Source organism: Ovis aries, chromosome 4, assembly GCF_016772045.2.
Source record: "Ovis aries strain OAR_USU_Benz2616 breed Rambouillet chromosome 4, ARS-UI_Ramb_v3.0, whole genome shotgun sequence".
In the NCBI taxonomy this organism is placed as follows: domain Eukaryota; kingdom Metazoa; phylum Chordata; class Mammalia; order Artiodactyla; family Bovidae; genus Ovis; species Ovis aries.
The window spans coordinates 82,582,292-82,608,848 of record NC_056057.1 but is presented as its reverse complement, the minus strand read 5'-3'; the positions used below and the strand labels follow the sequence as shown (position 1 = coordinate 82,608,848).

At 35.6% G+C, this 26,557-nt stretch overlaps 2 protein-coding genes across 5 annotated transcripts in view; one reads left to right on the top strand and one right to left on the bottom strand.

Moving 5' to 3' along the window:
* CDK13 (cyclin dependent kinase 13) overlaps positions 1 to 6,464 on the top strand; it is a 134,289-nt gene extending 127,825 nt beyond the window's left edge. For 2 of the 4 annotated variants that reach the window (XM_027968753.3, XM_042249225.2), the window contains 2 exons: positions 537 to 809; positions 1,389 to 6,464. In XM_027968753.3, coding sequence (XP_027824554.1) covers positions 537 to 809; positions 1,389 to 2,239 — 1,124 coding nt within the window. In that variant the 3' untranslated portion in view covers positions 2,240 to 6,464. Of the gene's footprint in view, positions 1 to 356; positions 810 to 1,388 lie in introns of all 4 variants that reach the window. The other 2 variants (XM_027968752.3, XM_042249224.2) reach the window with 1 other exon arrangement.
* Positions 1 to 26,557, bottom strand: part of MPLKIP (M-phase specific PLK1 interacting protein) — a 36,710-nt gene that overhangs the window by 8,813 nt on the left and 1,340 nt on the right. Inside the window, exon 2 of the mRNA XM_004008001.6 lies at positions 1 to 26,557. This exon is cut by the window's left edge and continues 8,813 nt beyond it. Within this exon, the coding sequence (XP_004008050.2) occupies positions 26,357 to 26,557 (201 nt within the window). The 3' untranslated portion in view covers positions 1 to 26,356.

Genomic DNA, 26,557 nt, shown 5'->3' with positions numbered 1-26,557 from the left:
CTCAGAGAGTAACCTGAAATTGTACCTGTCATCATCACAGTGCCTATTCACAGGTGCGGTTTCCTGGTCATGTCTATAGTATGGGCTTCTAATGCTGGTCTTGATTTTCCGTTTGAAGTATTTGCCCTTAAAGATAATTTATTCAAAATGGGCTGCAGTTCTTTTTCTTTTTTAACTTATGTGCACTTAACATCTTAAATGTACATGAAATTGAACTAGAATAAGATTCCCTTTTCACAATACTTCTTAAACACTGTCCCACGCATATACATTTTAATATGGTAATACAGAGGCATTTTGTGGGGAGGGGGAGCTGTGAATTATGGCAATTCTAACCAATACAAATTTTGTTTTAGTAAAAACAGGCCCTGGACAGCAGTTAAACCACAGTGAATTGGCAATTCTGCTAAACCTACTACAGTCTAAAACAAGTGTTAATATGGCTGATTTTGTCCAAGTGTTGAACATTAAGGTAAACTCTGAGACTCAGCAGCAGCTAAATAAAATAAACCTTCCTGCTGGAATTTTGGCAACAGGTGAAAAACAGACAGATCCATCACCACCACAACAGGAGTCTTCGAAACCACTGGGAGGAATTCAGCCTTCTTCTCAGAACATGCAGCCTAAAGTGGAGCCTGATGCGGCCCAGGCGGCTGTGCAGAGCGCATTTGCGGTTCTGTTGACTCAGTTAATAAAGGCTCAGCAGTCAAAGCAGAAAGACGTGCTGCTGGAAGAGAGGGAAAATGGATCGGGACACGAAGCACCATTACAGCTCCGGCCACCTCCAGAACCTAGCACGCCGGCGTCGGGTGAGTGTGCAGACAGCAGACCATGGACCTGGCTGCTCTCACGCTCTTTTCTTGCTGTTGATGATTATCTGCAATATGTATTGTTTAGCTTTGCTAGCTGATGTCCTGAAAATGCTCGGATTACTGCTTATAGGTTGGTTTCTTAGTCTGTATACTCCTAGGAATTGATTCTTTAATTGTGAGTAGCAGAACTCATATGAATGCTGTAGATGTTTCTCATGTAATCTGTGCTAAAAAAGTAATCTTTTTATAACTGGATGATTGACCAGAGCAGCGACTTTACATATATAGTAGCTTTTGTTCAAGCCATAGATAGGTACATTTGAGATGACTTTTAAAAATCAAATACAATAAAATTTTTCTGTCACCATAAACTCAAATGAATGTTAGCACTTAAATATACCTTTTAATTTTTCATTTGACTTCTGGGTGGTTTTTGTTTGTTTGAGTTTTTGGTTGGTTTGTTTGTATTTTTGCCAGAGATGGAACTTCTTATGCCGTTTAGGAAACATTGAGTATTTTGAAAATTTTGTTCTCCATGGTAACTTTCAACTCTCTTTTTTGCCTTATTTCACTTAGGGCAAGATGACCTGATCCAGCACCAAGATATGAGGCTATTGGAGCTCACACCAGAACCGGACCGGCCTCGTATTCTGCCTCCTGATCAGCGACCTCCTGAACCTCCAGAACCACCGCCAGTCACTGAAGAAGATCTAGATTACCGGACAGAAAACCAGCATGTGCCCACCACTAGTTCTTCGTTAACTGACCCTCATGCCGGAGTAAAAGCAGCCCTGTTACAGCTCCTTGCTCAGCATCAGCCCCAGGATGACCCCAAAAGAGAAAGTGGTATTGATTACCAAGCAGGAGATACTTATGTACCTTCTTCAGACTACAAGGACAATTTTGGATCCTCTTCTTTCTCTTCTGCTCCTTATGTTAGCAATGACGGTCTTGGAAGCGCCTCTGCTCCACCCTTGGAACGACGTAGCTTCATGGGAAACTCAGATATTCAGTCCTTGGATAACTACAGTACTACTTCATCTCATTCTGGTGGTCCACCTCAGCCTTCTGCCTTTTCCGAGTCATTTCCCAGTTCGGTAGCTGGATACGGAGACATGTACCTCAATACAGGTCCCATGTTGTTTAGTGGAGACAAGGACCATAGATTTGAATATAGCCATGGCCCCATTGCAGTGCTGGCAAACAGCAGTGACCCTTCCACAGGGCCAGAGAGTACTCATCCTTTGCCAGCAAAGATGCACAACTATAACTATGGTGGTAACTTACAGGAAAACCCAGGCGGCCATGGCCTCATGCACGGACAGACCTGGACTTCTCCTGCCCAAGGACCTGGGTATTCACAAGGATACAGGGGACACATTAGCACATCAGCTGGCAGAGGTCGAGGCAGAGGGTTACCATACTGAGTATCTGTTTTTCCTCAGGCACATCATTTTTATCTGGAAAGACTTTTCTAGCTGCAGTTTAAAGCAGCAATCCAAGAGACTTGAATAATATTAATTCAACAACAGCTTTATTTTTATGTGGAAAAGGGTCTTGCATACAATAGTTTAAAAAAAAAGACAAAAAAAAAAACCTTTGCTTAAATTCATGCTGTTCTAAAACCTAGATCTATTGATTGTACATCTTCACAAATTCTAGTTAACGATTTTATTTTATATTCTTGCAGTTTTAAGTGGATGCTAATCTTAGGGACATAAAAGTCTTTTATGGCCCTCTTGCAGATCTTCTGAACTATGCACATTTGTGCTTTTTTGTAAGTTTGGACCAACTTTTATGTAACAACCACCCAGCCCCTCCCCCCTCCAGTTTTACAACAATCAGAAAGGGCACTGATTTATTTGGTATTTTTCTTTTTACAAAGCTACCTTTAGTCAAAGGTCACTGTCAGTCTTTGCACCTGCTTTCAGTGTTATTGTGAAAGGTGTACTTTGTGCTCATTTCAGAAAATAAAACACAACCTTTCTCTTGATGCAACAGTTTTATATAAAAAAAATGGTCAATGTTATTTTTGTTTTATTTTGCAGATTATCGTAGCCTAGCAAAATGCATTCAAATGAAATAGTGGGTTTTATATGAAAAATATGGGTGGGGTGGGGAGGGTAAGTAAGTGCCTTAACAGGTAAGCTTAAGGTCTGAAAAAGTAGTTAACCTTTACACCCATTTGTCTTCTAAAGGGAATCAATGTATTGAAGAGGCAGAGGGCTCTCAAGTGTCCAGGGGCTGCCTGTTCAGTTCCTGTTAGGTCCATTCCCTGTACCTGTCACACTTTCTCCTTTGGGCTGTGTTACTTTCCAACACCACCTTCTGTTGACAGGGGAGTGAGAGCAGAGAATAAAAGTCCAGCTCCCATCAGCACCTTCTGTTACTTCTGAGAAAAAGTTCTAAAAAGTTTTGTCATTTAAATGGTGGAAAGTAATAGCTAAATGAACATTTAGCTAAATGAGCATTTTAGAGTATCATTTTCTTTCACACTGCCACATTGTCCCTATTTCCTTTTGTCATGGGTAACTGGAGGGCAATAGCAAAGAAACAAGGCTTAATAACAATTTGCATAATTCAGTTAATGTTCATGGGGGGAGGGGTGGCAAACACCACTTTTTAAATTATATAATTGCCATTCAACACAAAGTTAACTCTGTTCACTTTACTGGTTAACTAGAAACATTGCCTAGATTGAATTTATTAAAGTAAAAAGAAAAAGTAGTGCAAAAAAACCCTCTTATTCTCTCTCTCACTTTCTGTAAGGTTTACTACGACATCTGCCACACCTAGAGTAACTTTATTTTAGTTCATTTTAGAATGATGGACTAACCCTTACTTAAACTGTAATGGTGTCAAGTCTTTCTGTGCACACTCAAACCCATGTACCATTATAGTAATCCTAGAAAGGAACCAAAGGTAAATAACCAGTGTTTCCATTAGCACTAAATGCCAGTTAACCATTTTGTTTTTTAGTCGTTCTCCTGGTAACTTATTTTTTGATTGGAATCTTAAATTGGAACAACTGTTATTGAATGAATATTGCTCCAGTTCTAAAGTCAGTCTTTTAATCTTGTGCCCTCTATCTGACTTGTGAACGTTCATTTCAAAACAGTATATGGAAAGCATTATAGTTTGGTGACAATAGGATTATTTTAAAGTGAATAATTTACCATTTTACTGCTATAAAATGAGTTGATGTCAGTTGACCATTTTATCTTTTGATGGAATTTTTTTGTTATTGAGAAAGAAATGAATGAAAGAAAATTATTCTTTTATTTGAATATTGAATACTAACAACTTATACTAAAACTACATTGCAGGAAGTGAAGAAATATTTTGAAATTTAGCAAAATAGCTACAGTATTCAAGTATCTGAAATTTTAATATGGTGAGTCTTAGAGCTTTAGACTTTCCTATAAGTGACAGTATCTAAGTTATTAATAGTCACACTTGATAATTCTGCTGACCATAGCAGCTAACCTAAAATCGAAGATATTTATGTGACATGAATAGCCTGTGTTTTAAAAATTAAATATTTTATATAAAATTGAATTGTGTTTGGATAGTTTTTCCTAACATTTCAGTTATATATTTATATTGGGAAAGTGGCTGGGAGGACAAGGAAATTGTTGCTTGAAGTCGAAAATTTGAACTACAGCTCCTGATACTACCCTAAGACAGCATTGATTGTGTGATACACTAGTTAGGAAAAATGTTGCCAATTAAACACAACTCAAGGCTAAGATACTTCCCAAGTTCAGAGATGTTGTTACATGGAAGAAGGCTTCTTAAAATTGATGAAATACAGTAGTAAAAATCTTAATGCCTTCTTTGATATCATCTAATACTTTAGTAAATTTGGATTAATGAAAAGAGCAGGGCTATGAAATCAGTAAGTCTGTGTGTTATAACTGCAGTAATCAGTATTCTTGAGTGAAACTGAAGGAGCATAAAATATTTTGGGAAAGAAACAGGTAAGTCAGATTGCAAATGAGATGAAAATATAAAAAATTGACTTACTAAAAGAAGAAAATATTATTTCCCATGTGAAATTCCCTTACGTATTTCTTGATACAGCAGCTTTTTCTGCATGTAAGTTGGTATGTTTCCCAAGTCTTCAATCCATTATTTTTTGGAGAGCCCCAGTCATCCATGAAATTTTAAAAGACTCATGTTAAGGATTTATTGATTAATAGTTTGTGGAATGTGAATTAGGATAGGGCTTTAGCTATGATTCAGAGCTTAACTCTATGTAAATATTCAGTGCCTACCAAGTGCCAGGTACTATTCTACTTGTGGTACATCAATCAACATGAAAGGCTTTAAATAATACTTCCGGTGGACTGATAGCAGGAATATTAAAAAGCGAAGTAGTAGTTGCAGCTCTTCAGCTGTATCTAAATTACACATAAGTGAAAGTAAAGAAAATGTGTCTATGTCAAATTTTGAAGTCAAATTTGAATAGAGACAAAGTTCTGGAAAAATAGAGTGATGAAAGCAAAATTTAAATTGGATCTGACTAGTTTGCAGCTCAATTGGTAAGAAGTATCAAGATTTCTTAAGAAAAATAGAAGATAAACTGCCTAAATGCTTCCAAACTAATCTTTCTGGTATTTCTGAGTTAAGGTTTTTTTGTATTTGGTATGAACTTAATCCAATTTTAGATGATTTTTCTCCCTAGGCTCCCTTACCTGGCCCCTGCCTTTCTTTTTAGGTAAAGCTGAAATATGAGATTTGAATAAAGATTCAGTGATTCCCTGGGTTAATGATTTTGATATTTTAAAAGTCTGAATAGGATGTCCCCAAAGTCTAAAATCTGGTCCATTTCTTTACAGCTAAGAAAAATAAGATTTAGATGGATTACCAGGGTTGTTCTTAGCTATATCTAAATTCTGTAGTAAATGCTTCTTAATGAGAAAATTAACTGTTAAAAAATACTTTTGTTAAAATAATTAAATTTAAAATACTGAACAACTGGTTTAACTGATGACTTTAAAAAGTCAACTTAAAAAAAGGCCTCAGAAAAAATAGGCAAATAAAATTTTAGAAAACTTAGGAGCCTATAGAGACAGTTTGTTTCATACATGGATAGTCTTTAGAAGGAAGGTTCCTCATTTTCTTTTTTAAGACAATAGTTACCTAACAATTAGATAGTAAGATTAAATATTTAAACTTATTTTCTGTTTGTAGGAAGAAGATTGATATCAGCAGACCTACAAACATTGCTTTTAAATTCTTTCAAGTTTGTAATTAAACTGTTTTCTAGTGTAATTAAAAATAAGAGCCATTAAGAAAAAACCTGTCAGGGGATCCAGTTGAAGGTGGGGAAAACAAAATTATTGGAAAGAACTTGCTCTTTGAATTATGTAGAAGAACATTTTGTGGGTTTTATTCCTTTCACCATATTAAATGTCCCAATAAAAAAGAATTTTCTAATTGAAATACCACATTGAAAATGAGGCTCTGTAGTGAATCACTTTATATTTTTTTCACAATTAAGTTAATTTGTTGTCAAGGTGTGGTTTTTTTGCAAGAATTTTTAGTAAAGTCTCGTAACTCCTAAATCCAATGTGTTTAATATAAGCCATTTGTTTAACAAAAAAGACTGTATTTGATAGTCTGTAAATAAACTGCCCTAAAAATCCAGGCTATTTTTATCCTTGTTTTCTTCTTGCCTCATATACAGAATAGACTCAGAAATAAGCTGATCTGATCTGAAGAATATACCATTTGTTATAACCATTGTGTCATGTTTTACAGATAATACTTTAAACCTGGAACCCTTATTTTTTCCTTATATATTTACATATTCAAAGATGTAGGAACACATACAGAGATAACCACTACTAATATTTTGCCTTTGATGGATAACTTTTAAAACAATGGGATTATACTTCCCATGGCTTTGTAATTATTTTCATTTACTATTTTGTGAAGATCCATCTTTGTCAGTAATTCAAGTCTACTCTCTTTTAGTGATTATAAATTACTCCTTTATAGAATAACCATAACTTAACAATTCCTCATTGCTAGACACAAAATATTTCTAACTTTTCTGTTACAAATAACAATGTGAGGGAAAATCTACCAGAGTAGAAGCGCAAATACAATTTCCTTGGAGTTGCTGGTGTGCGTTGTACACATCTAAACTTGGGCCATGTCCACATTGCCCTCAGGAAAGGTTTGCGAGTTTTACATTCCTGTTAACTTTCCTTTTCCACTTAGCTATGCTGGGTATTTAACAATTTTGAATCATTGCCAGTTTGACAGGTGAGAAGTCATTTTCATTTGTATTTCTTTGATTACTAGTGAAATTCAAATTCATGCTAGCCAGGTGTCTTTTGTTAACTAGTCATATGTTTACTTATTAGGCATTTCTCCCTGTAGCTTGGAAGAGCTTTTTATATAAAGAGGGTAGCCTTTGTAAACTGTAACCTTAAAAATACTGTGTGGTGTATTTTGATAAAGAAAAATTTAATTATATATAGTCAAGTCTATTCATCATTTCCTTTTGGTTTCTTAGAAAAGTTTATCCTAGTCCAAGGTTATTTTACTTTTTACACAATTTTATATTACTGTCTGGCTTTCTGCTTTTACACTTAATTCTAAACTGTTCTTGTTAAATTGTTAAATCTTGTGAGGTAAAGGTCCAACTTTATCTGAATGGCTGTACTAATTATGCCAACAGCATTTGCTAAGCAGTGTCATCCTATCCCTAGTTTTAAAATATCATGTGTCTTATTTGGGTCTGTTTCTGAGCTTTCAGTTATGTTCCATCTTTCTTTTCTGGTAGAAGTACCTTTGTATTTTTTCTTCATAAACTGTGTATAGTACCTATAGCAGGAAGTAGTATTTGTTTTGAGACAGAAGATCATTTAATTGTCCCTTTTCCCAAAGCTTTCTTGTCTATTTCTGCCGATTTTTTTCTTGTTACTTTCAGAATCACTTGACTCCCTTTCATCAGGCATCCTTTTAGGGTTGTAACTAGAAACATATCAGTTGTTTAAACTAGGGTGTTTTTTTTGTTTGCTTTTCGCATGTTCCTCAAATTTCTGAAAGTTTACTATGGTTCTGACATGTTTTTTGTTTCCAAAATTTGTTATTGCTTCTAGAAATGGGCTCTTCATATTGTTATGAATAATGTATTTTAAGCTAGTCTGCTTGTATGTGCTGTGCTTGGTCATGTCTGACTCTTTGCAGCCCCATGGACTGTTAGCCTGCAAGGCTCCTCCATCCATGAAATTTTCCAGGCAGGGATACTGAAGGAAATTGCCATTTCCTGCTCTAGGAGATCTTCCCAACCCAGGAATCAAACCTGCATCTCTTGCATTGGCAGGCAGATTCTTTACCACTAGCACTACCTGGGAAGCCACCTGCTTATATAGGAAAGCTGTCATTAAAAAAATGTCCACATTAATTTTTTCTAGTTGATTGAATATGTTAATGGGCATTCTTATTTCTGATTTTATGAATGTATAATTTTTGGTATTTTACTCATATAATTTAAACTATAGATTAGAAATAAAATGCTAATATTTATGAAACACATTTATCAGGATCAGATGTTCATTTTTTTCCAATGCCTTTTAATTGTAAAGTATTTTCTCCTTTGATCTGTTGATGACAGGCACCACTTAGTAGAGTCTAATACTGAGCCATTCATTAGAAATACTGCTGTTTTCTGTTGACTGCTGCTGCTACTGCAGCTAAGTCGCTTCAGTCGTGTCTGACTCTGTGTGACCCCATAGACGGCAACCCACAAGGCTCCCCCGTCCCTGGGATTCTCCAGGCAAGAACACTGGAGTGGGTTGCCATTTCCTTCTCCAATGCATGAAAGTGAAAAGTGAAAGTGAAGACGCTCAGTTGTATTTGACTCTTTAGCGACCCCATGGACTGCAGCCCACCAGGCTCCTCCACCCATGGGATTTTCCAGGCAACAGTACTGGAGTGGGTTGCCATTGCTTTCTCCTATTAACTAACCCTGTACTTTATATGAGAGGCAGGTCTGGTTTTAATTAACAGGTTTTGATAGTGTTACAGAATAAACTAGAAACTCATGTTTTATTTGATTTAGAATGGTTTATGTATCCTGAAAATGATTTTTTTAAGTTGATGCTATTTTATTTATATCCAGAAACACCTGACTTTTTTCTTGAAGGTAATTCTTTCACTATATCTATTTCCTCATGTGTCCTTCATCTTTTCAGGGTTCTATTTCTTGGGTAAACGTTGGTAATTTTCTTTTTTCTGGAATTCATCACATAGTCCATCTTATATTTAAAATTCTTTCAGCATATAGTTGCACTTAATAATCTCAGTGTTTTAAAAACATTGTCTATTATTCCATTTCCTTTGTTTTTTCTCTTTTCCTTGTTAGACTAGTTAGGATTTGTCCCATTCCACTTCTGTCCTCTCAGCACCAGGGAATAAAAATCTAATCATTTACCTTCTCATTTATTTTAGCATTGTGACTTTGATTCCTTTCTAATTCCCTTACTTATTACTACTGTCTTCCTTCCAATTCCAAAAAAAACCCAAACCATTTTAATTGTACAAATCCCCTGATTATTTCTTTACTTCCATCCCATAGGTTAAGAATGTTGTGTTTTGTTTTCTTAATATTTGATGGCTGCAAATGTGATTGCTTTTTTGATCCAAGGATTATTCTGAATAGTGCATTTCAATTTCCAGGTCACTGGATATATATTTTTTTGTTAATAACATATTTCTAATATTACATATAGTCAGTATATGTAGTCTGCATTGGGGACTTTATTAAGGATATCTTTTTAGCCTGCTAAGTCAGCAAATATTGTAAATATTTCTTTAGAAAGTATGTCATTTGGTACAATTTGTCACATAAGAATATCATTAAACACTGGTGAGATTCTCAATGTCTTATTTCTCAAAGAGTGAGAAATGTAAAATAAATTCTTCTACTGCTATAATGTATTTTCCTTATATGTCTAATGCTTTTTGCGCTATTACGTTCAGTGCTATATTCAGCACTGTATATTCAACACATACATGTTCATAACCAGTTAAACTTTATTCCATTTATTCAAGGTTCTAGAACATTTTGAATGCTACTAGGTCCAGTTAATTGGTCTGCTTGTCCTTTTTTTTTTTTTTAATGCTACCTTGCTGTCATTGTTTGTTTTTAATCTTTTGCTAAAACTGTTTTTTTTTTCCTTTGTTAGAAATTTGTATTTTGAATCTTCTGTTGATTTGTAGTGTATACAGACTTTTCTTCTCAGCTTTAAGTATTTAAAAGTCATAAACCTATTCCTTGAATGAAGAACTTCAGGAGTTATATAAGAGTTGTTATAGACTGTCTCTTATCAAAAGATTGCTCAAAAGATGAATTACCATGACTGCCTTAGACCAGGATTGAAGCAGTGTTGGAGAGTCACCTGTATTTAATTGTTTTTTAAAAGGGCTGACAAAAATAAGAATCAGTGTTCTTGGATGTTAAAAACATGATCGTAAACAAAATGTATGGGCTGTGAAACAGAGTATCCGCAGCTGAAGATCAAATTAGTGAGCTGGAATATCAACTGAGTTGAAAATGACCTTTAAAATTCACTACTAAAGTTTAAAAGGAAAATTGAGAAATGGAGACTAAATCTAGATATCCCACTATTCATCTGGTAGCAGTTCCAAAAGTAGAGAATAGGGAAAATGGAGAGAAATAGAAAAAAATGTTCCAGAGCTGAAAAAGACATGAATCTTCTGTTAAAAGTCCACGGAATGCAAAGCACAGTATATGATGAGTCATACTTGAAATACATCATAGTAATATCTCAGAATTTTAAATTTTATTAGAACTTCACATTTATTTATATTGAGAAAATAACAGATTGTTTGCAAAAGAAGCAGAATCAGACTGGGCCTTCACCACCAACACTGGATGCTAAAAGGCAAATACCTTTGAGCTTGGAATTCCATCCTCAGTGTAGTGGTGTTCCCTCAGCCTTCTTGATTGAAATCCAGCTCTTCCCTGGGGGGACTGATTGCCCTGTAGCCTTCTCAAGTGATAGCTGTTTTTTCTCCCTTGGACTACTGGGCTTCTTAATTAAGTGTCCTTTTTGATGCTCATTTTCACTTTCAGAATGTTCTTGTCCCTTAAAACTATGGAGCTTTGATGCTAGTGTCGTCAGACTGCTCCACTCTTGCCTCCTAGCTGCAGTTCCTTACTGACCTCTGAGTTCTTCCCCTTCCACCCTCCCCACCATAGGCTACCACTGATACCTCACCCATTCTTTGAAGATTTAAATTTGTTTCATTGTCACTCATATTTCTATCTTGATTTCGATATCCATGTGGATGATCCTTCAAACCTTAGCTTTCTCTGTCATTCCTCTGTCGATCTGATCTTCCCCCTCATCTCAGCTACTCCTGTCCTGGTCATTCTCTGGACTCTATGGCTACCAGTAACGTTACCCCTACAAGTCTCAATTCGAGCACTCTGTTTATACTACTCTTCGAACCCCTCCCACAAGTTTGCAGCCCACTTCCTCTACTACTCTGACTCCAACTGCCTTTCTTATTAAAATCACTCACTCACTAATACACATCTTCAACTGCCTTGTCACCCTCTTGCTTTCCTATATTCACATGAAAAAGCAAAAACTCTGTTCAGTCTCCACAAACTATATTTAAATCCATTCTATGTCGGCACCTATGCAGCTGGACATTGCTGGAAAAAAACTTAAGCATGACCAGTAGTTTCACTTTACTTCGTGAAACTAACCTCATGTCGGCCCTTAAGGCTACCCAACAATTACACTGCAATTAAATGGTTCACCAGTTCTAAAAACATAACATTTTCATAATATCTGTGAAATGAGGATGTCTCATATATGCCACTAGGGTATGTCATACTTTAATTGGTAGGTTTTCCCTTTTTTAGTGTTACTGAAAATAATGGGCTATCTTAAAATCAAGGGTATCTTTGATAAAGTATAGCATAATTCTCTGGTTCTTTTCATTCTCTTGTTTCTCCACAGGATCATGTAATACTTTTTCTCTGCTCTACTCAAATTTTCAGTATTTCATTCCTTTATTTGCTAGAGCTGCCAAGACAGCATTCTTGCTTTGTTCTCACATAGTCTTCCCTCTGCGTGCCAAGGCCTGAGAAGAAATCTGTCACTGCTTTAAATTCAAGATTTGTGATACAACCATATCCTTCTACAGGACTCTCATCCCTTATTCTGTAGGCTCATGTCATGGTGTCAATTAATAAAATTCACAATCACTCATTCCCAATAAACTTGAATTTCAAAATGGCCCTAATATGTAGAATGTTAACCAACAATGAGAATTCCTTTATATCTACATATTATGGGAATATTTATGACAATTACTCAATTGATTATAATCCCAATTTAAAAAATAACTCTTCCTTCCCCGCACCCCCCCCCTCCACGCCCCGTCCGCTGAGATCCCTGGTCTAACAAGTATATAAAAAGCACTAACTGAAAATGTGTATATTTTCCTGTTAATCACTCAGAACAAAGGTTTGAATGAACTGGTGATCCAGGGTTGAAATTCAGCTTATAGGTAGTTTTGTTTGACTCAGTGCTTAAACATTGAAAAAATTAGTTTAAAACTGAGAGGGTTTGTGTAAAATAGTCCAGATTTCAGCCAGTTGCAAGTTGTTTAAAAAATGGGAAAACCTGGCAACACTGCACTTCTGTACTGGGCATTAAGTTAGTACACCCTTAAAAAGTAACTGATTTCTCAGCTGCTTTCACATGTAACAAGAGCTAGGGAAAAGATGGCAAGAGCAGTATTTCCTCCTCTTGCCCCTTCTCTCTGGTAGCCGAATCTTGAGGGATTAGGGATTATGACTTCCAAAGGATTAATAACAATTTTAAAGACTAAAGGGGAAGGTAATATGCAATATTTATTTCAGTGCTGCTTTTGCATTATCAAACTACAGATATGCGTAAGAGTCACCTGTTAAAACCAAAAGTGTGTTGAAACTTTATGATGAAGTTAACCCTTATTATAAAGTAAAAGGAAATGAAATTTGAGGGCTGGAGTCATAAAACCCAACAAAATGCATTTATCCCAGACAATGTGCTCACCTAAAAAAAAGAAAAAAATAGAACTCTTGACAGTTTCCTTGAAGTCTCCTAAAGCTTCTATCAAAGCTAGAGGCTTTGATTTAGTTACTTTCTTATTTATTTATATTACTTTATTTCTTAAGTGTCGCAAAGTTAGTGACCTAGTGGCATTTGGTTAGTGTATGTGTGGCCCAAACATTCACTGATGTACACTGATGTAATGAAGTGTGTGAAAGTCACTGAGTCGTGTCTGACTCTTTGTGACCCCAAGGACTACACAGTCCATGGAATTCTCCAGGCCAAAATACTAGAGTGGGTAGCCTATCCCTTCTCCAGGGGATCTTCCTGACCCAGGATTTGAACTGGGGTCTCCTGCATTGCAGGTGGATTCTTTACCAACTGAGCTATCAAAGTCAAAGTTAAAGTCGCTGAGTCGTGTCCGACTCTCTGCGACCCCATCGACCATACAGTTCATGAAATTCTCCAGGCCAGAATACTGGAGTGGATAGCCTTTCCCTTTTCCAGGGGATCTTCCCAACCCAGGGATCAAACCCAGGTCTCCCACATAGCAAGTAGATTCTTTACCAGCTGAGCCACAAGGGAAGCCCTAACAACCTAACAACATCACCCTCATAGGACATCCCTCTGTTTTTTTCTTCCCATTTCTCATTTCAAAAACAGAGGCATTTCCAGATAACAGCTAAATTTTACTTTTAAAATCTCTATGGATTATATATTTAACCAATCAGGATTAAAGGCATAAACAAAATTCACTGTAATTATTAAGTGGGAGGGTTTAACACAAACATTCAAGTTTTTATAAAACCATCAGGGGACTTCCCTACTGGTTCAGAAGACTGTACTTCCATTGCAGGGGGCGCAGGCTTAAGCCCTGGGAAGTTCTGCATGCCCTGCAATGTGGCCAAAACAAACATAAAACCCAGAAAAAAAACCAAAAACACTGGACAACCTGAAGGAGCAGGCTCTAAGTTGGGCCTCCTGGAACGCTCTCTGAAAACACAGTAAGTAGCCCACTAGGAAGGATACTGCATCTAAGGGCCAGGCTAGAACTCACAAGACACCACCATCAGCAGCAGCAACTAGACAACAGGAAGACAAGGGAAGCTGCACCTAGGAACCAGGGAGATTAGAACAAGGAGCTGCAGGTCCTTAGGGACCCTGGCAAATGAAAACTGGAATCTCAGGAAAACTGCAGCCTTCCTTAACCACTGGTGACAACCAGCGCCAACTGAAGATGGCCTCTGATTCACGTCTGTATCCTAAATCTTAAGCAAGTGCCTCTAACTCGCAACCGTTAATTTATATTCAGAACTCTGTGGGTGCAAGGGAGTCAGGGCATTGAAAAATTTTTTTTCTAACCTTTCCAAATGGAAGGTGATATGTAAAGTTGAGGATTATTTACTACTTTAAAATGACTTGTATTGAAGAATTTTTATAAATGTATACTTAAAAGTAAACAGCAAGGATTACAGTGACAGTTCAATTTGTGGCATTGGCATACATTGATACAAATACTTAACACAGATTACACACATAAGGAGCTAGAGAAAAAGAATTACATTTCCCTTTACACAGAGACAAATATCTGCCTTCTGCCTGTGATGCAGGAGACCAGGGCTTGATTCCTGGGTTGGGAAGTTCCTCTGGAGAAGGGAATGGCAATCCACTCCAGTATTCTTGCCTGGAGAATTCCATGGACAGAGAAGCCTGGCAGGCTACAGTCCATGGGGTCACAAAGAGTTGGACGTGACTGAGCGACTAACACACGTTACACAGCAACAAACGGTGAGATTAATGATCTCAGCTTCTTACGCCCGGAACCGTGCATTTCCATCCAGCTCTGCTATCAGGGCCATCTCTAGCCCCGACTATTTCAGGACTTTACTAAACGGTTGTTGGGAATCATTTCAGTCTGTCAGTCTTCTAGTCTGTTTTCCACACAGAAGCCGGAGTAAAACATCTTTAAAAATCAACAGATTTTATTGAGTTTGTGTTTACAGAAAAATGAGCAGGAAATACAGAGTTCCCCCATACCCTCTCATCCCCCTCCCACTTCCAGTTTCCTCTATTATTGAAATCTTGCATTAGTGGTACATTTATTACAGTTGATGAACCATTACTGACACATTATTAACTAAAATCAGAGTAGATTCTTTGTGTTATCCATTCTATGGGTCTGGGCATATGTATAACAACATGTATCCACTATTACAGTAACAGGATAGTTTCAAGGGCCTAAAAATCCTATGCTCTACGTGTTCATTCCTCCTTCCACTTAATCCTCCTCTCCCAACTCCTGGCAATCTGATCTTTTACTGTCTCCCTAGTTTTGCCTTTTCCAGACTGTCACATGTTGGCATTATATAGTATGTAGCCTTTTCAGACGGAGAAGGCAATGGCACCCCACTCCAGTACGCTTGCCTGGAAAATCCCATGGATGGAGGAGCCTGGTGGGCTGCGGTCCATGGGGTCGCTAAGAGTCGGACATGACTGAGCGACTTGACTTTCACTTTTCACTTTGATGCATTGGAGAAGGAAATGGCAACCAGTACTCTTGCCTGGAGAATCCCAGGGATGGGGGAGCCTGGTGGGCTGCCGTCTATGGGGTCGCACAGAATCGGACACGACTGAAGTGACTTAGTGGCGGCAGCAGCAGCGGCAGCCTTTTCAGATTGGCTTCTTTCACATAAGTGTTACACTTTCAAGGGCCTTCCATGACTTTTTGTGACTTGATAAGTTTCATTTTATTGCCAAATAACAACCCATTGTGTGGATGTACCAGTTTGCTTATCCATTTACCTATTGAAGGACTTTCTGAATAAAGCTGTTGTAAACATTGGTGTGCTAGTTTTTGTGTGGACGTTTTCGACTCATCGAATTGCTGGACTGTTTGCTACGGGTATGTTTAGTTTTCCAAGAAATTGCCAACTGTCTTCCAAATTGGCTCTACCATGCTGCATTCCTACCAGCAGTGACAGTTCACGTTGCTCCACATCCAGCCAGCATTTGGTGCCGTCAGTGTTTCGGATTTTTCCATTGGATTTAATCATTGTAACAATGGTATTTCATTGTGTGCAAATAGTTTCTCTCTACTTGTGGCTTATCTTTTCATTCAACATCTTTTGGATAGCAAAAATTTTCAGTTTTAATGAAGTCCAACTTATTTTTTCTTTTATGGATCATGCGTTTAGCTATGTATCTAAAAAAGTCATGGCTAAACTGAAGATCACCTAAATTTTCTATGCATCTTCTTTATAGGTTTGTGTTTTACATTTAGTTTATTATTCATGTTGAGTTTAGTTTGTGAAAGGTTTAAGTAAGGTCTATGTCCAGATTCACTTTTTTAAAATGTGGATTCCGTTGTTCCATTCCAACACCATTTGTTGAAGACTATCCTCTCTCCATTGAATTGCCTTGATCCTTTGTCAAAGATCAATTGACTGTATTTGTGGGGTCTATTTCTGGTCTCTGTTTTCTGTTCCACTGACTAGCTGCTTATTCTTTCACCATTATCACGTGATCTTGGTTACTGAAGCTTTAACGTAAGTTAAGGGCTGGCTGTGTCAGTCATGCCACTATGTTCTTCTCAATGCCATATCAGCTATTTTGGGTCTTCTGCCTTTACAATTAAACTTTAGAATAAATTTGTCAATATCCATAAAATAACTTTCTGCAGTTTTAATTGAAATTGTGTTGAATCTACAAAGCAAGTAGGGAGGAAATGATAATGTTGACAATATTGAGTCTTCTGTCCTTGTACATGGAATATTTCCATTTATTTTTTAAAAAACTGCTTTCATCAGTTTATTAGTTGTCCTTGTATAGATGTTGTGGATGTTTTAAGATTTATACCGAAGGTTTTTTTTTTTTATTGTTTGTTGTTGTTTGCTATTGGGTTTTAAGTTTCAAATTTAAATTGTTCATCACTGGCATATAAGAAAGCAATTGACTTTGTATATTAACTTTGTATACTGAAACTGCTATAACTGTAACTGCTTAATCCTGCTTCCAGGTTTCTTGTTTTGTTTTTGGTGCTTTTCTATGTAGATACTCATGTCATCTGAAAATATTTCTTCCTTCTCAATCTATAATCATTATCCCTCCCCCACTTTATATATGTGAAAGAAGCCCTAAGATGTGAAAAGCAGTGCTAAGAGGGGACATCCTTGCCTTGTTCCTGATCTGGTGGAAATGCATTTAGTTTCTCACCATTTAGTATGATATTAGCTGTAGGTTTTCGTAGATGTTCTTTATCAAGTTAAAGAAGGTCTGTTCCTAGTTTGCTGAGAGTTTTAACCATGAATGGGTGCTGGATTTTGTCCAATTCTTTTCCTACATCTATTGATAATATAATTTTTTTTCTTTTTTAGTCTGTTGATATGATGGACTACCTTAATTGATTTTTGAATATTGACCTAGCCTTGCACACCTGAAGTCCCCCTTGTTCATGGTATATAATTCTTTTAATACATTGTTGGATTTAAGTATAAAAACGAGGTCATGGCTAACAGGTTATTATACAAAGTTCATGAGCAAATCCAATCTACTATCACAATGCTAAGTAAATAAACATAAGTTTTATGCACAAATTAGTTTTCTTTTCTATACTCTAATGTTGATAGTTAACAATACTTGGAGAACAATATTAAATGCAAATCTAAGAATGTTATAGGAATAGTCTTTGTCCTTCTGAGTACACTTAAAGTATATTTAACCTAGATTTTTTGGTAACTGCTATGTATTCTCTGACCTTAAAAAAAAACAATTCTATAAACATATTTGCATTTCTCAAGTACTTCTGACAGTCTTACAAAGAGCTTTCTCATTACATTATCTTCTGACTTAGACAAGTTTCAGTTGCATTAATTGGGGTTTGTAGTTTTCATAATCACAAAAAATTGACCTATTACTACTTATTATCTGTCCTTTCCCCCACTGATTTGTAGTGCTATCTTAACCAAGTATCAAGTTTTTATATGTGTGTGAATTTGTTTCTGAGTTCTCTATTTTTGTTTCTTTAGTCTCTTTACTCTCAGAGTACACCAGTCATTAGTTTTACAAGTTTCTTTATCTGGTAGAGCAAGCCTGCTCACATTTTTCTTCTTCAACATTTTTATGACTAACCTCGACACTTTCCTCTTCCATTTAAACACTGGAATCATTTTGCAGGGTCCACCAGAATTATTTTGAGATTCGACTGGAGGTGAATTTATAGATTAATTTAGGGAGAATGACACATGTACAATACTATATCTTTCCATGCATGAGTATGTACCTCTCCATTTAGTCATGCTTTTAAAGGAATTCTTCCAAAATGTTTTGTAATCTTCTGTGGTCTCCTCAAACTCTCTTCCTACCTAGATTTACAGCAGCTTGCTGTATGGAATGTGGGGCATATTATTGCATTTTCTGACTGATTTGTAGGGATGCTGTAATTGTATATTGTTCTTGGGTCCAGAAAAATAGTTCCAAAAAATTTGCCTCCCTTGAGGTATGGCAACCCAGTCCAGTATTCTTGCCTGAAGAATCCCATGGACAGAACAGTCCATGGGGTCCCAAGAGTTGGACAAGACTTACTGACTAAACCATGGAGCTGTACACAGACAGTAACATTATCTAAAAATAAGATCAGTTTCATCTCTTTTGTTCTTTCATACTTGACAAAAAATTTGTTTGGGGGGGCTGTGCTGGATCTTCATTGCTGCGCTCAGGCTTTCTCTAGTTGTGGTGGGTCATTTCAATGACTTCTCTTGTTGCAGAGCAGGGCTTTAGTAGTTGCAGTTCATGGACTCTAAAGTGTGGTCTCAGTAGTTGTGGGTGTACCGGCTTAGTTGCCCCAAGGCATGTGGAAACTTCCCGGACCAAGGATTGAACCTACGTCCCCTGCACTGTCAGGCAAATTCTTAACCACTCGACTACCAGGGAAGGCCTAAACAATGCCTTTTCTTCATCCACTGAGTTACTAGTATAGATTTTTTTCCTTTAAGCAATTAATAGGTACATTATAGAAATAAATTTTTAGATGTTGAGCCATCACTGCAATCCTGAGATACACCCTATTAGTTGTTTTTTGGTTTGTGAGCAACTGTTGAATTGTCTTGTTTAGGATTTTTAGCAACAATGTCCATTAAGTGAAATGATCTATAATTCCCATCTATATTGTCCTTGGCCTGGTTTGAGATCAGTTAATACCATATGTGTGTTGGATACTTTTTTTTAACTGAAGTTTTTATAGTATAGGAGTTAAGTATTCCATGAAGGGTCAATAGGTCCAATATCATTTGTGGGGAGAACACTCATGATATCAGCTCAGTATCTCTAACGGTTATTGGTTTATTCTGAGTTTCTATTCCTTTTTGAGTCAATATTAATGATGTATTTTTGTAAAATATACATATCACCTATGCCTTCAAATACTTTGGTGTGAAGTTAGTCATCTTCGTTTGGGTGACTTTTAATGCCTTTATTGGTTCTAGTATGATTTCTTCAGTTAATCATCAGTATACCAGAAAAAATTAGTCATCATTTGTTATCTGGGTCCAATGATCCTTTTCATTTTTAAAAACATTTTTAAGTTATTTGGCAAAAATGTAGAGAATAAGGAGTTAGTAACAATGTTATTAGACATCTTAATAAGAATGTAAACATAGGAAACCCAAAATTTTATTATTTTTATGGTTTTAAAAGTATTTAATTTTCAAGATGGGTAGCATCACATGAACATAAATACGTGTTCATCCACTGTCATGAACCTTGACTCCAGAGTTTAAATACATCCCTAATGTATTCCACACTACTGTTTATTAATACTTCTTGTTCTTTTCACATTTGCATCTTCATAATGCAATACATTTAAGAACTTTGATGTCATATTTTTGTAAAGAAAAGGATAGTCTTGTTTTTTGCCTCATAATTGCAAAACACTTTCACTTTCAGATTTTTAAACAGCAATTAGAATTGTAACTCCAACTGATTTTTCACTTTTACATCATTTATTGCCTTTCAATAAATTATGAATATACATCTGCCTTCAGTATTTGTCTCCCTACAATTTTGAGTAATAAACATAAAAAATGTTCTTGTCACAAAGTACAGTGATGACGACGTCTTTCCTTCTGGATAACTGAGTAAATGAGAGTATCTTATTTCTTTTGTCCTTAGAAATATTGTTCATTCATTGATTCTTGAGCTTGAGAAAAACTTTCTAGGATATTGTCATATGAAAATGTATAGTCTGAGTTTGCTTGTAAGAGTCCAGAGTGCTGATTAATTTAATAATTATGATAACCCTATTTTTTTCCTTGCCATTATGGATGAAAAATGAAAAATGCTAAGTTCCTGCTGCTGTGGCTAAGTCGCTTCAGTTGTGTCTGACTCTTTATGACCCCATGGACTGTCACTGGGATTTTCCAGGCAAGATTACTGGAGTGGGTTGCCATTTCCTTCTCCAGAGGATCTTCCCAACCCAGGGATCAAACCTGCATCTCTTGTGTCTCTTGCACTGGCAGGCAGGTTCGTTACCATTAGCACTACCTGGGAAGCCCTTAATTTTCTTTTCCTTACCATTATGGATGAAAAATGAAAAACACCAAGTTCCTAATTGTGCCCAAGTAAAAGCTTAACAAATGTTTACAGAGATTGTGTCTCTAGACCTCTTTTACCCTCTTGACAGGTGATACAGGACTTAGTAAGGCAATGTGAAGAAATCAGAAGCATGGTGCAGCTGATGATTCATTTCACTATTCTAGGTGATTCCATCACTACTGTTTTCCTACTGCAGTCCTTTTTCAAGCATAATTCCTGATGTTACAGCAAAGCTTAATATTTTTCCTTTTTTTCATCAATACTATATATATATATATATTTTTTTGGTGCACAATGCAGCTTAAAGGTTCTCAGTTCCCCAACCAGGAATAGAGCCCAGGCCATGGCAGTGAAAGCCTAGAATTCTAACCAACAGGCCACCAGGGAAATTCCTTTTCATCAATTTCTATCGACTTCAGTTAATCCAATGAATAGGTTAGCTTTTGTTGACATTCTCCATAATTTTGTCTTCTGTTTTACTAATTTTTTGAGGGAGGATATTTTTGTTTTTAAATTTACTGAACACTTTTGGTCAGGAAATATGATCTATCAAATCCTTGAAATGTGCAAAGACTCTGTGATTTAGAACATTTATAAAAAATTTGTTAAATACTTGAAAAGATATGTATATATTACATATAATTTCTATCTTATATACCAGTTCTTTTTCTCCCTGCAAATTCTATATCTGCTTGTTATATCCATGTCTGGTGTGTGCTTAGTCGCTTCAGTTGTGTCTGACTCTCTGCAACCCTGTGGACCATGTAGAGGTGTGCTAAAATCCCCCCTGTGATTTGAATCTTTTTATAGCTTTTTTAGATGTATCTTTCCTTAACCAACAGATTCCATTATCTCTAATCTTATCTGAAAATATGCCTTTGAAAAGATTTTACTTTTTTAAGATTCAGTGTTATTACTGGAATATCTCGATTTACTTTTGTCATTTACTTCTTTTCCTCCTTTCCTGACATCTCTTGTATTTATGGTTTACCATATTCCTCTTTCTCCCTCTTCTGACGGTTTGAGAGCTTTAAATTTTTTAGTCATATATTTTCTAAAGTAATTTTGAGAAGTGATGTACCCTTTTATACTTTAACATAAAAACAACCTTTTTAAGTTTCAAAAACTGCAAAGAAAGTCATTTAAGTAACATTGACCTTTTAAGCTAACTGTCATAGTAATTTGCTACCTAAAAACACTCCTTAACATAATAGGAAATTTTACACTACCTTATTCCCAATTCATGTTTCTATTTCCCCACATAACTTTTATCTCATTGTAATGAAAATGTAATGTTTAGAAGTCCTTTACTGATATCCTGTCATACATCTCTTTCTCAAAAATGTGTGAAAAATATATTGAAATTTAAAAAATCTATTTCAAATGGCTATAAACCTTCAAGTTTGAAGACTGTTATCTAGATTATTATTACTATTCAAACAGTAAATAAAGACACCATAAATATTACTAATTGTTAGAATGAGACAATTATATTACTATTTTTAAACTATAGATAAAAATGCTGAAAGTGAAAAGGGACAGAATTTTGTTATAGTAATGTCACTTTTTAAGTTATATGCCAGAAATAATAAATTGATCATCAAATTATTTTTAATGATCTTAATTGATAATCTGATTAAGCTTTTTTCAATTTTGTTTAAAACAAAGAATTGAAGAACCACCTTCACTGCAGTCTTTTGCTGGTCAGGCCATTTTCTTTCTCAATTCCCTGGAAACTTAACTAAAAGTTAAGACATCAAGATGTCTTATTCACTGAGCATCATCTTGCTTATGGAGCTTAAAATTAAGACAATCCTGAGTATAAATATCCCCATAAAACTGGAAATTGCACATATTTATTGAGGATAAATCTACATAGGTTAGAAGCATGATTTTACATTTGAAAAGTATGCCTTTTATAGAATTAGAACAGAATATAAATATCTGAGAAGAATTAATCCTAATTAAGTAAAGCTGGATTCCTAATGTTACATGAACTTTCCTAGACTGTTTTGTAAAACATTTACACCTATACCTACACATGAATAGATGTTCTGCTTTTTAAAGTATTGTTTAAGGTGTTTTATCAAACTAAGATGTACATTTTAACATCTCTGAAATTGAGATGCAACCTATAATTAACAGCATATTATAGCTCAGTTGGCAGTATTTTTACTAAGTGGTACATAAAGGATTATATATAATCATTAATAACAGTTTCTTAGATGAATATTAGAATAAAAATTAAGAGCAAATCAGCAAAGATGTTGGGTCACTAATAAGTTCAGGGCTTATACAACACATATTTATGACTACAATGTTTTATTTATAGTAAAATCCACAATATGTTTCAGTTAATTTAAATGTAAACACAAAGTAGAAATGAAAAAAAAAAAGAAATGTCTCAAAGACAGTAAGTTGGTGAATTGGGCCAGGTAAGAAATATGGATTTACAGAATCTAATGAACTGGCAAAGGATAATTTTTTCTAAAGAATCTGAAAAATGCTCTAGAAAATATAAAAACCACAAACTTACCTCTGAAACAAGATGTTTTAACTTGAAGATCTAAGGTTAATATATCAGAAATAAACATGGAAATTTTAACTTCTCCTTGAAATCATGCAAATTATATTATTAAGACAGGTTTGAGACATATTCATCAGGCTCTTTATCATTATTGAAAGTGGGGAAAAGACAGTTTGCCTGACAGCAGATTCACCAAAACCCATCATGCTTTTATACCAATATTGAATAGATGAGACAGATAGATAAGGCAAGCAACTTTATCATTTGTTTCCTAAAAATACGGTGCCTTTCTCTTCATGTTATGTTCATGCTCTCTGTTTTACTTTCACATGATTCACACATAGGAAAAATCATTTTTTGAATAGTCAGTAGACAAAAAAGGAAAGGCAAGGTCATTAAACAAAAACTGTCATCGCTCTATTTTTGTATCCCCACATCGGCCAATATAACTGATTTCTAAGACCACACTTCACCCATAATGAAAATAAATTAACTTTCACTACACTTCCTTGGGCAGTCAGAACAGTCTGCTCAAGTTGAAAGGCCAGGGACACATCTTTACATCTTGATGAGGTACAGGAAAGGTTCTGGGAGTCTGAGGGACCTGAAATATTGCTGGTATCAGTTTTGAAAAACAAAACCTGCCATAGGTATCTTTTGTCAAGTGAGAGAAGCGTAATTATGAAAAGGCAGAAGAGAAAATAGAGAACTAGCATCATCTACTGATGACAGAAAAGTTCTTTAAGCACATCATTTTAACAAAGAGTACATTTGGGATTTGAGGATCTGGATCTGAATCCCTTAGAGCTTTCTTTGTCTTTAATACCCAGCTATAGATTATACTTCTGTTCTTCAATTATATGAATATTTAAGAAGCATACTTAACTATAAATTTCCCAAAAGAGGTTATTTAACATTTCTATGGAGGTAAAAAATCTGCATTTTGGAACAATTAAAAGTAATTTTTCATTTAAAAGAATGATCAATTTCTTCACTCAGTTAAACAAAATAGGATAGTAACATAAATCAATTATCAATGTTTAAAGACCTTTGATAACCATGTACACTAATAACCAGAGCAAAAAAGCAATGTACATTTACTGAGGACAAAAATGTTTCTTTTAAAATCAGAAAGGTCAGATATCTGGAAGCAGATGTTGGTAACTTGGCAAAAAAGAAATCCTACATTTAGTTGTTTAAGATTACACTTATAAGCTAGTAAAGATGTACATAAGCCATTAGAAAATTATAATTTAAATGTCTTACAAATATGCTAATATATATTAGCATAAAACATGACTTTATTTTTGTCAATAATCCAGTGATCTCTAAGCAATGGCCTAATAATTATTTCTAAATGCCACTTCTTAGAGATTTTCTTACCTACAAAGTTCAATGAAAGTATTCTACTTGCTCTAATTTTCATCACACATCATGACCTCAAATCATCTACAAAGACGTTAAGAAAAGTAGGACATTCTCTTTAGAATATTGGGGGGAAAATTACTATCTTCTTTGTATACAGCAGATAAAGGCAGAGCAATATAGTAGTTATAATCAGAATGTCAGCATCCATTTGCCAAATATTTATTAAGCACCTACTATTTTCCAGGCATCATTCTCAGAGCTGAGGATATAGGGGTGAATGAGAAAGTAACAGCGGCCATTTAGAGTGCTTACTATGTGCCAGGCTTTGGCCTAAGTTTTCACACATATAAACCCATTTAATCCTCAAACACAACACCTCTATGACATGGGTACTGTTAATCTTTTCATTTTACACATAAGAAAATTGAGGCACAGAGAAGTTAAATAACTCACCTAACTAGTCTGCCCCTGAATTTCTCTATTCCACATCTTTCAGTATAGTATTAGAATATAGTAACAGTAGTAGTCCTGAGTCTCATGAAGCTTTTATTAATCTAAATCCTTCCCTTATTTTCTGTTTTGCCTCTGTGAAAGACCTAACATACAAATAGAACTGGTTACGACTCAAATAACTGGTGTGACCATTTCACTTTTAGAAGTTTCTTTCTGGGAATGTTTAAACAAAATTTTAATGAGCTATACTTTCATCTTATTTTGACCCCCAAATACCTAAAAAACTGGAAAGTTCTAAGAGTTTTGTTTAAACAGTTGGGGAAAATGAAAATCCCTTTATATTTTTCTCATTACCATAGGCATAGTGAAAGTGAAAGTGAAGTCGCTGAGTCCTGTCCAACTCTCTGCGACCCCATGGACTGCAGCCTACCAGGCTCCTCCCTCCATGGGATTCTCCAGGCAAGAGTACTGGAGTGGGTTGCCATTTCCTTCTCCAACCATAGGCATAGAGCATTCTGTCCTTTGGAAAACCTTTCTTTAGTCCCGGTAGGCCTAGTGGGTGTAAAATCATGGGACTCTGCCTCATTCTAGGGATGGGTCCATGTTCAAATTTATTATGCTACACCACCTTGATCATAGTTATTGGATCAAGACTACAAAAAAAGACCAAGCATGACCAATCTGTCTTCACTGGGATTGACAAGAGTTGGGAAATATTCTCTTCACAATGGAAGTGATTTTAGACTGCTGATAGCCATCTTCCTAGACTCAAGAGAAAATGATTCCACAATACTGGGAGATATGGAGTAGAGAAATTCAGACACAGAATTCTTTAATCTAGCTATGCAAGAAATAGGTCCATCCTTGCTTTTTTAAGTTAAAGGAGTATAAAGGCTAAAAATAGTTTTAAATTTAAGCTTAAGTGGGTTTCTCTTTTTCTACCAAGTTTCAATGCATTTTTACAAAAGCATTACATAAAATATGGACACAGAACAATGGTTATAATATGAATAGAAATTTTTTTTTATTCTTTTCCTTTACTCCCTTTCCCTATGAACAAATATATAGACCCGTCTACAGCACAAAGTATGGTCTATTTTCAAAAGCAGTATCCAAAATATATACTTATGAATTCTAACTATGTGATTACAAATCATTATTTTAATAATTCTTTTTTAGCATATGACAAAAGCACAATATAGCTAGAAAGACAAACTGCTTTATTTTAAAACATTGGAAAAAAACATTAAAAGGCAAATGTCCATTATATAACCAAGAATGTTAAGCATTTGGAAAATGTCAATCTTCTAAATTGTGGTAGGCACTTCCAGAGAGCTAAATATTGCAAAATTATCCTACCATGTCTTCTGTAATACCAAAAATACTTGATATGATGAAACACACAACTAATTACCCAATCAAAGTCACCATGTTAGGTTTCAATTTAATTACAAGTAAAAGTTTTGTCCAAGATGTTCCTGACACATGAAGCGTCCAGTTGAATTTCAGAAATGTTAACAAAAGTATCTTCCTTTTTTGCCTGTGAATGTTTGCGTATTGCTGTATTGTTGGCTTATATCCACTACAGATACTGGTTCTAGGCCAGCCCAAGGGTCTTCAAGCATTGAAGGCTTGAAATAACTCTCCAACTCATTAGACATTCTCTTTTCTCTACCACGCCCTGATCCAAATGGTGTAGATGTCCTTGGAGAACC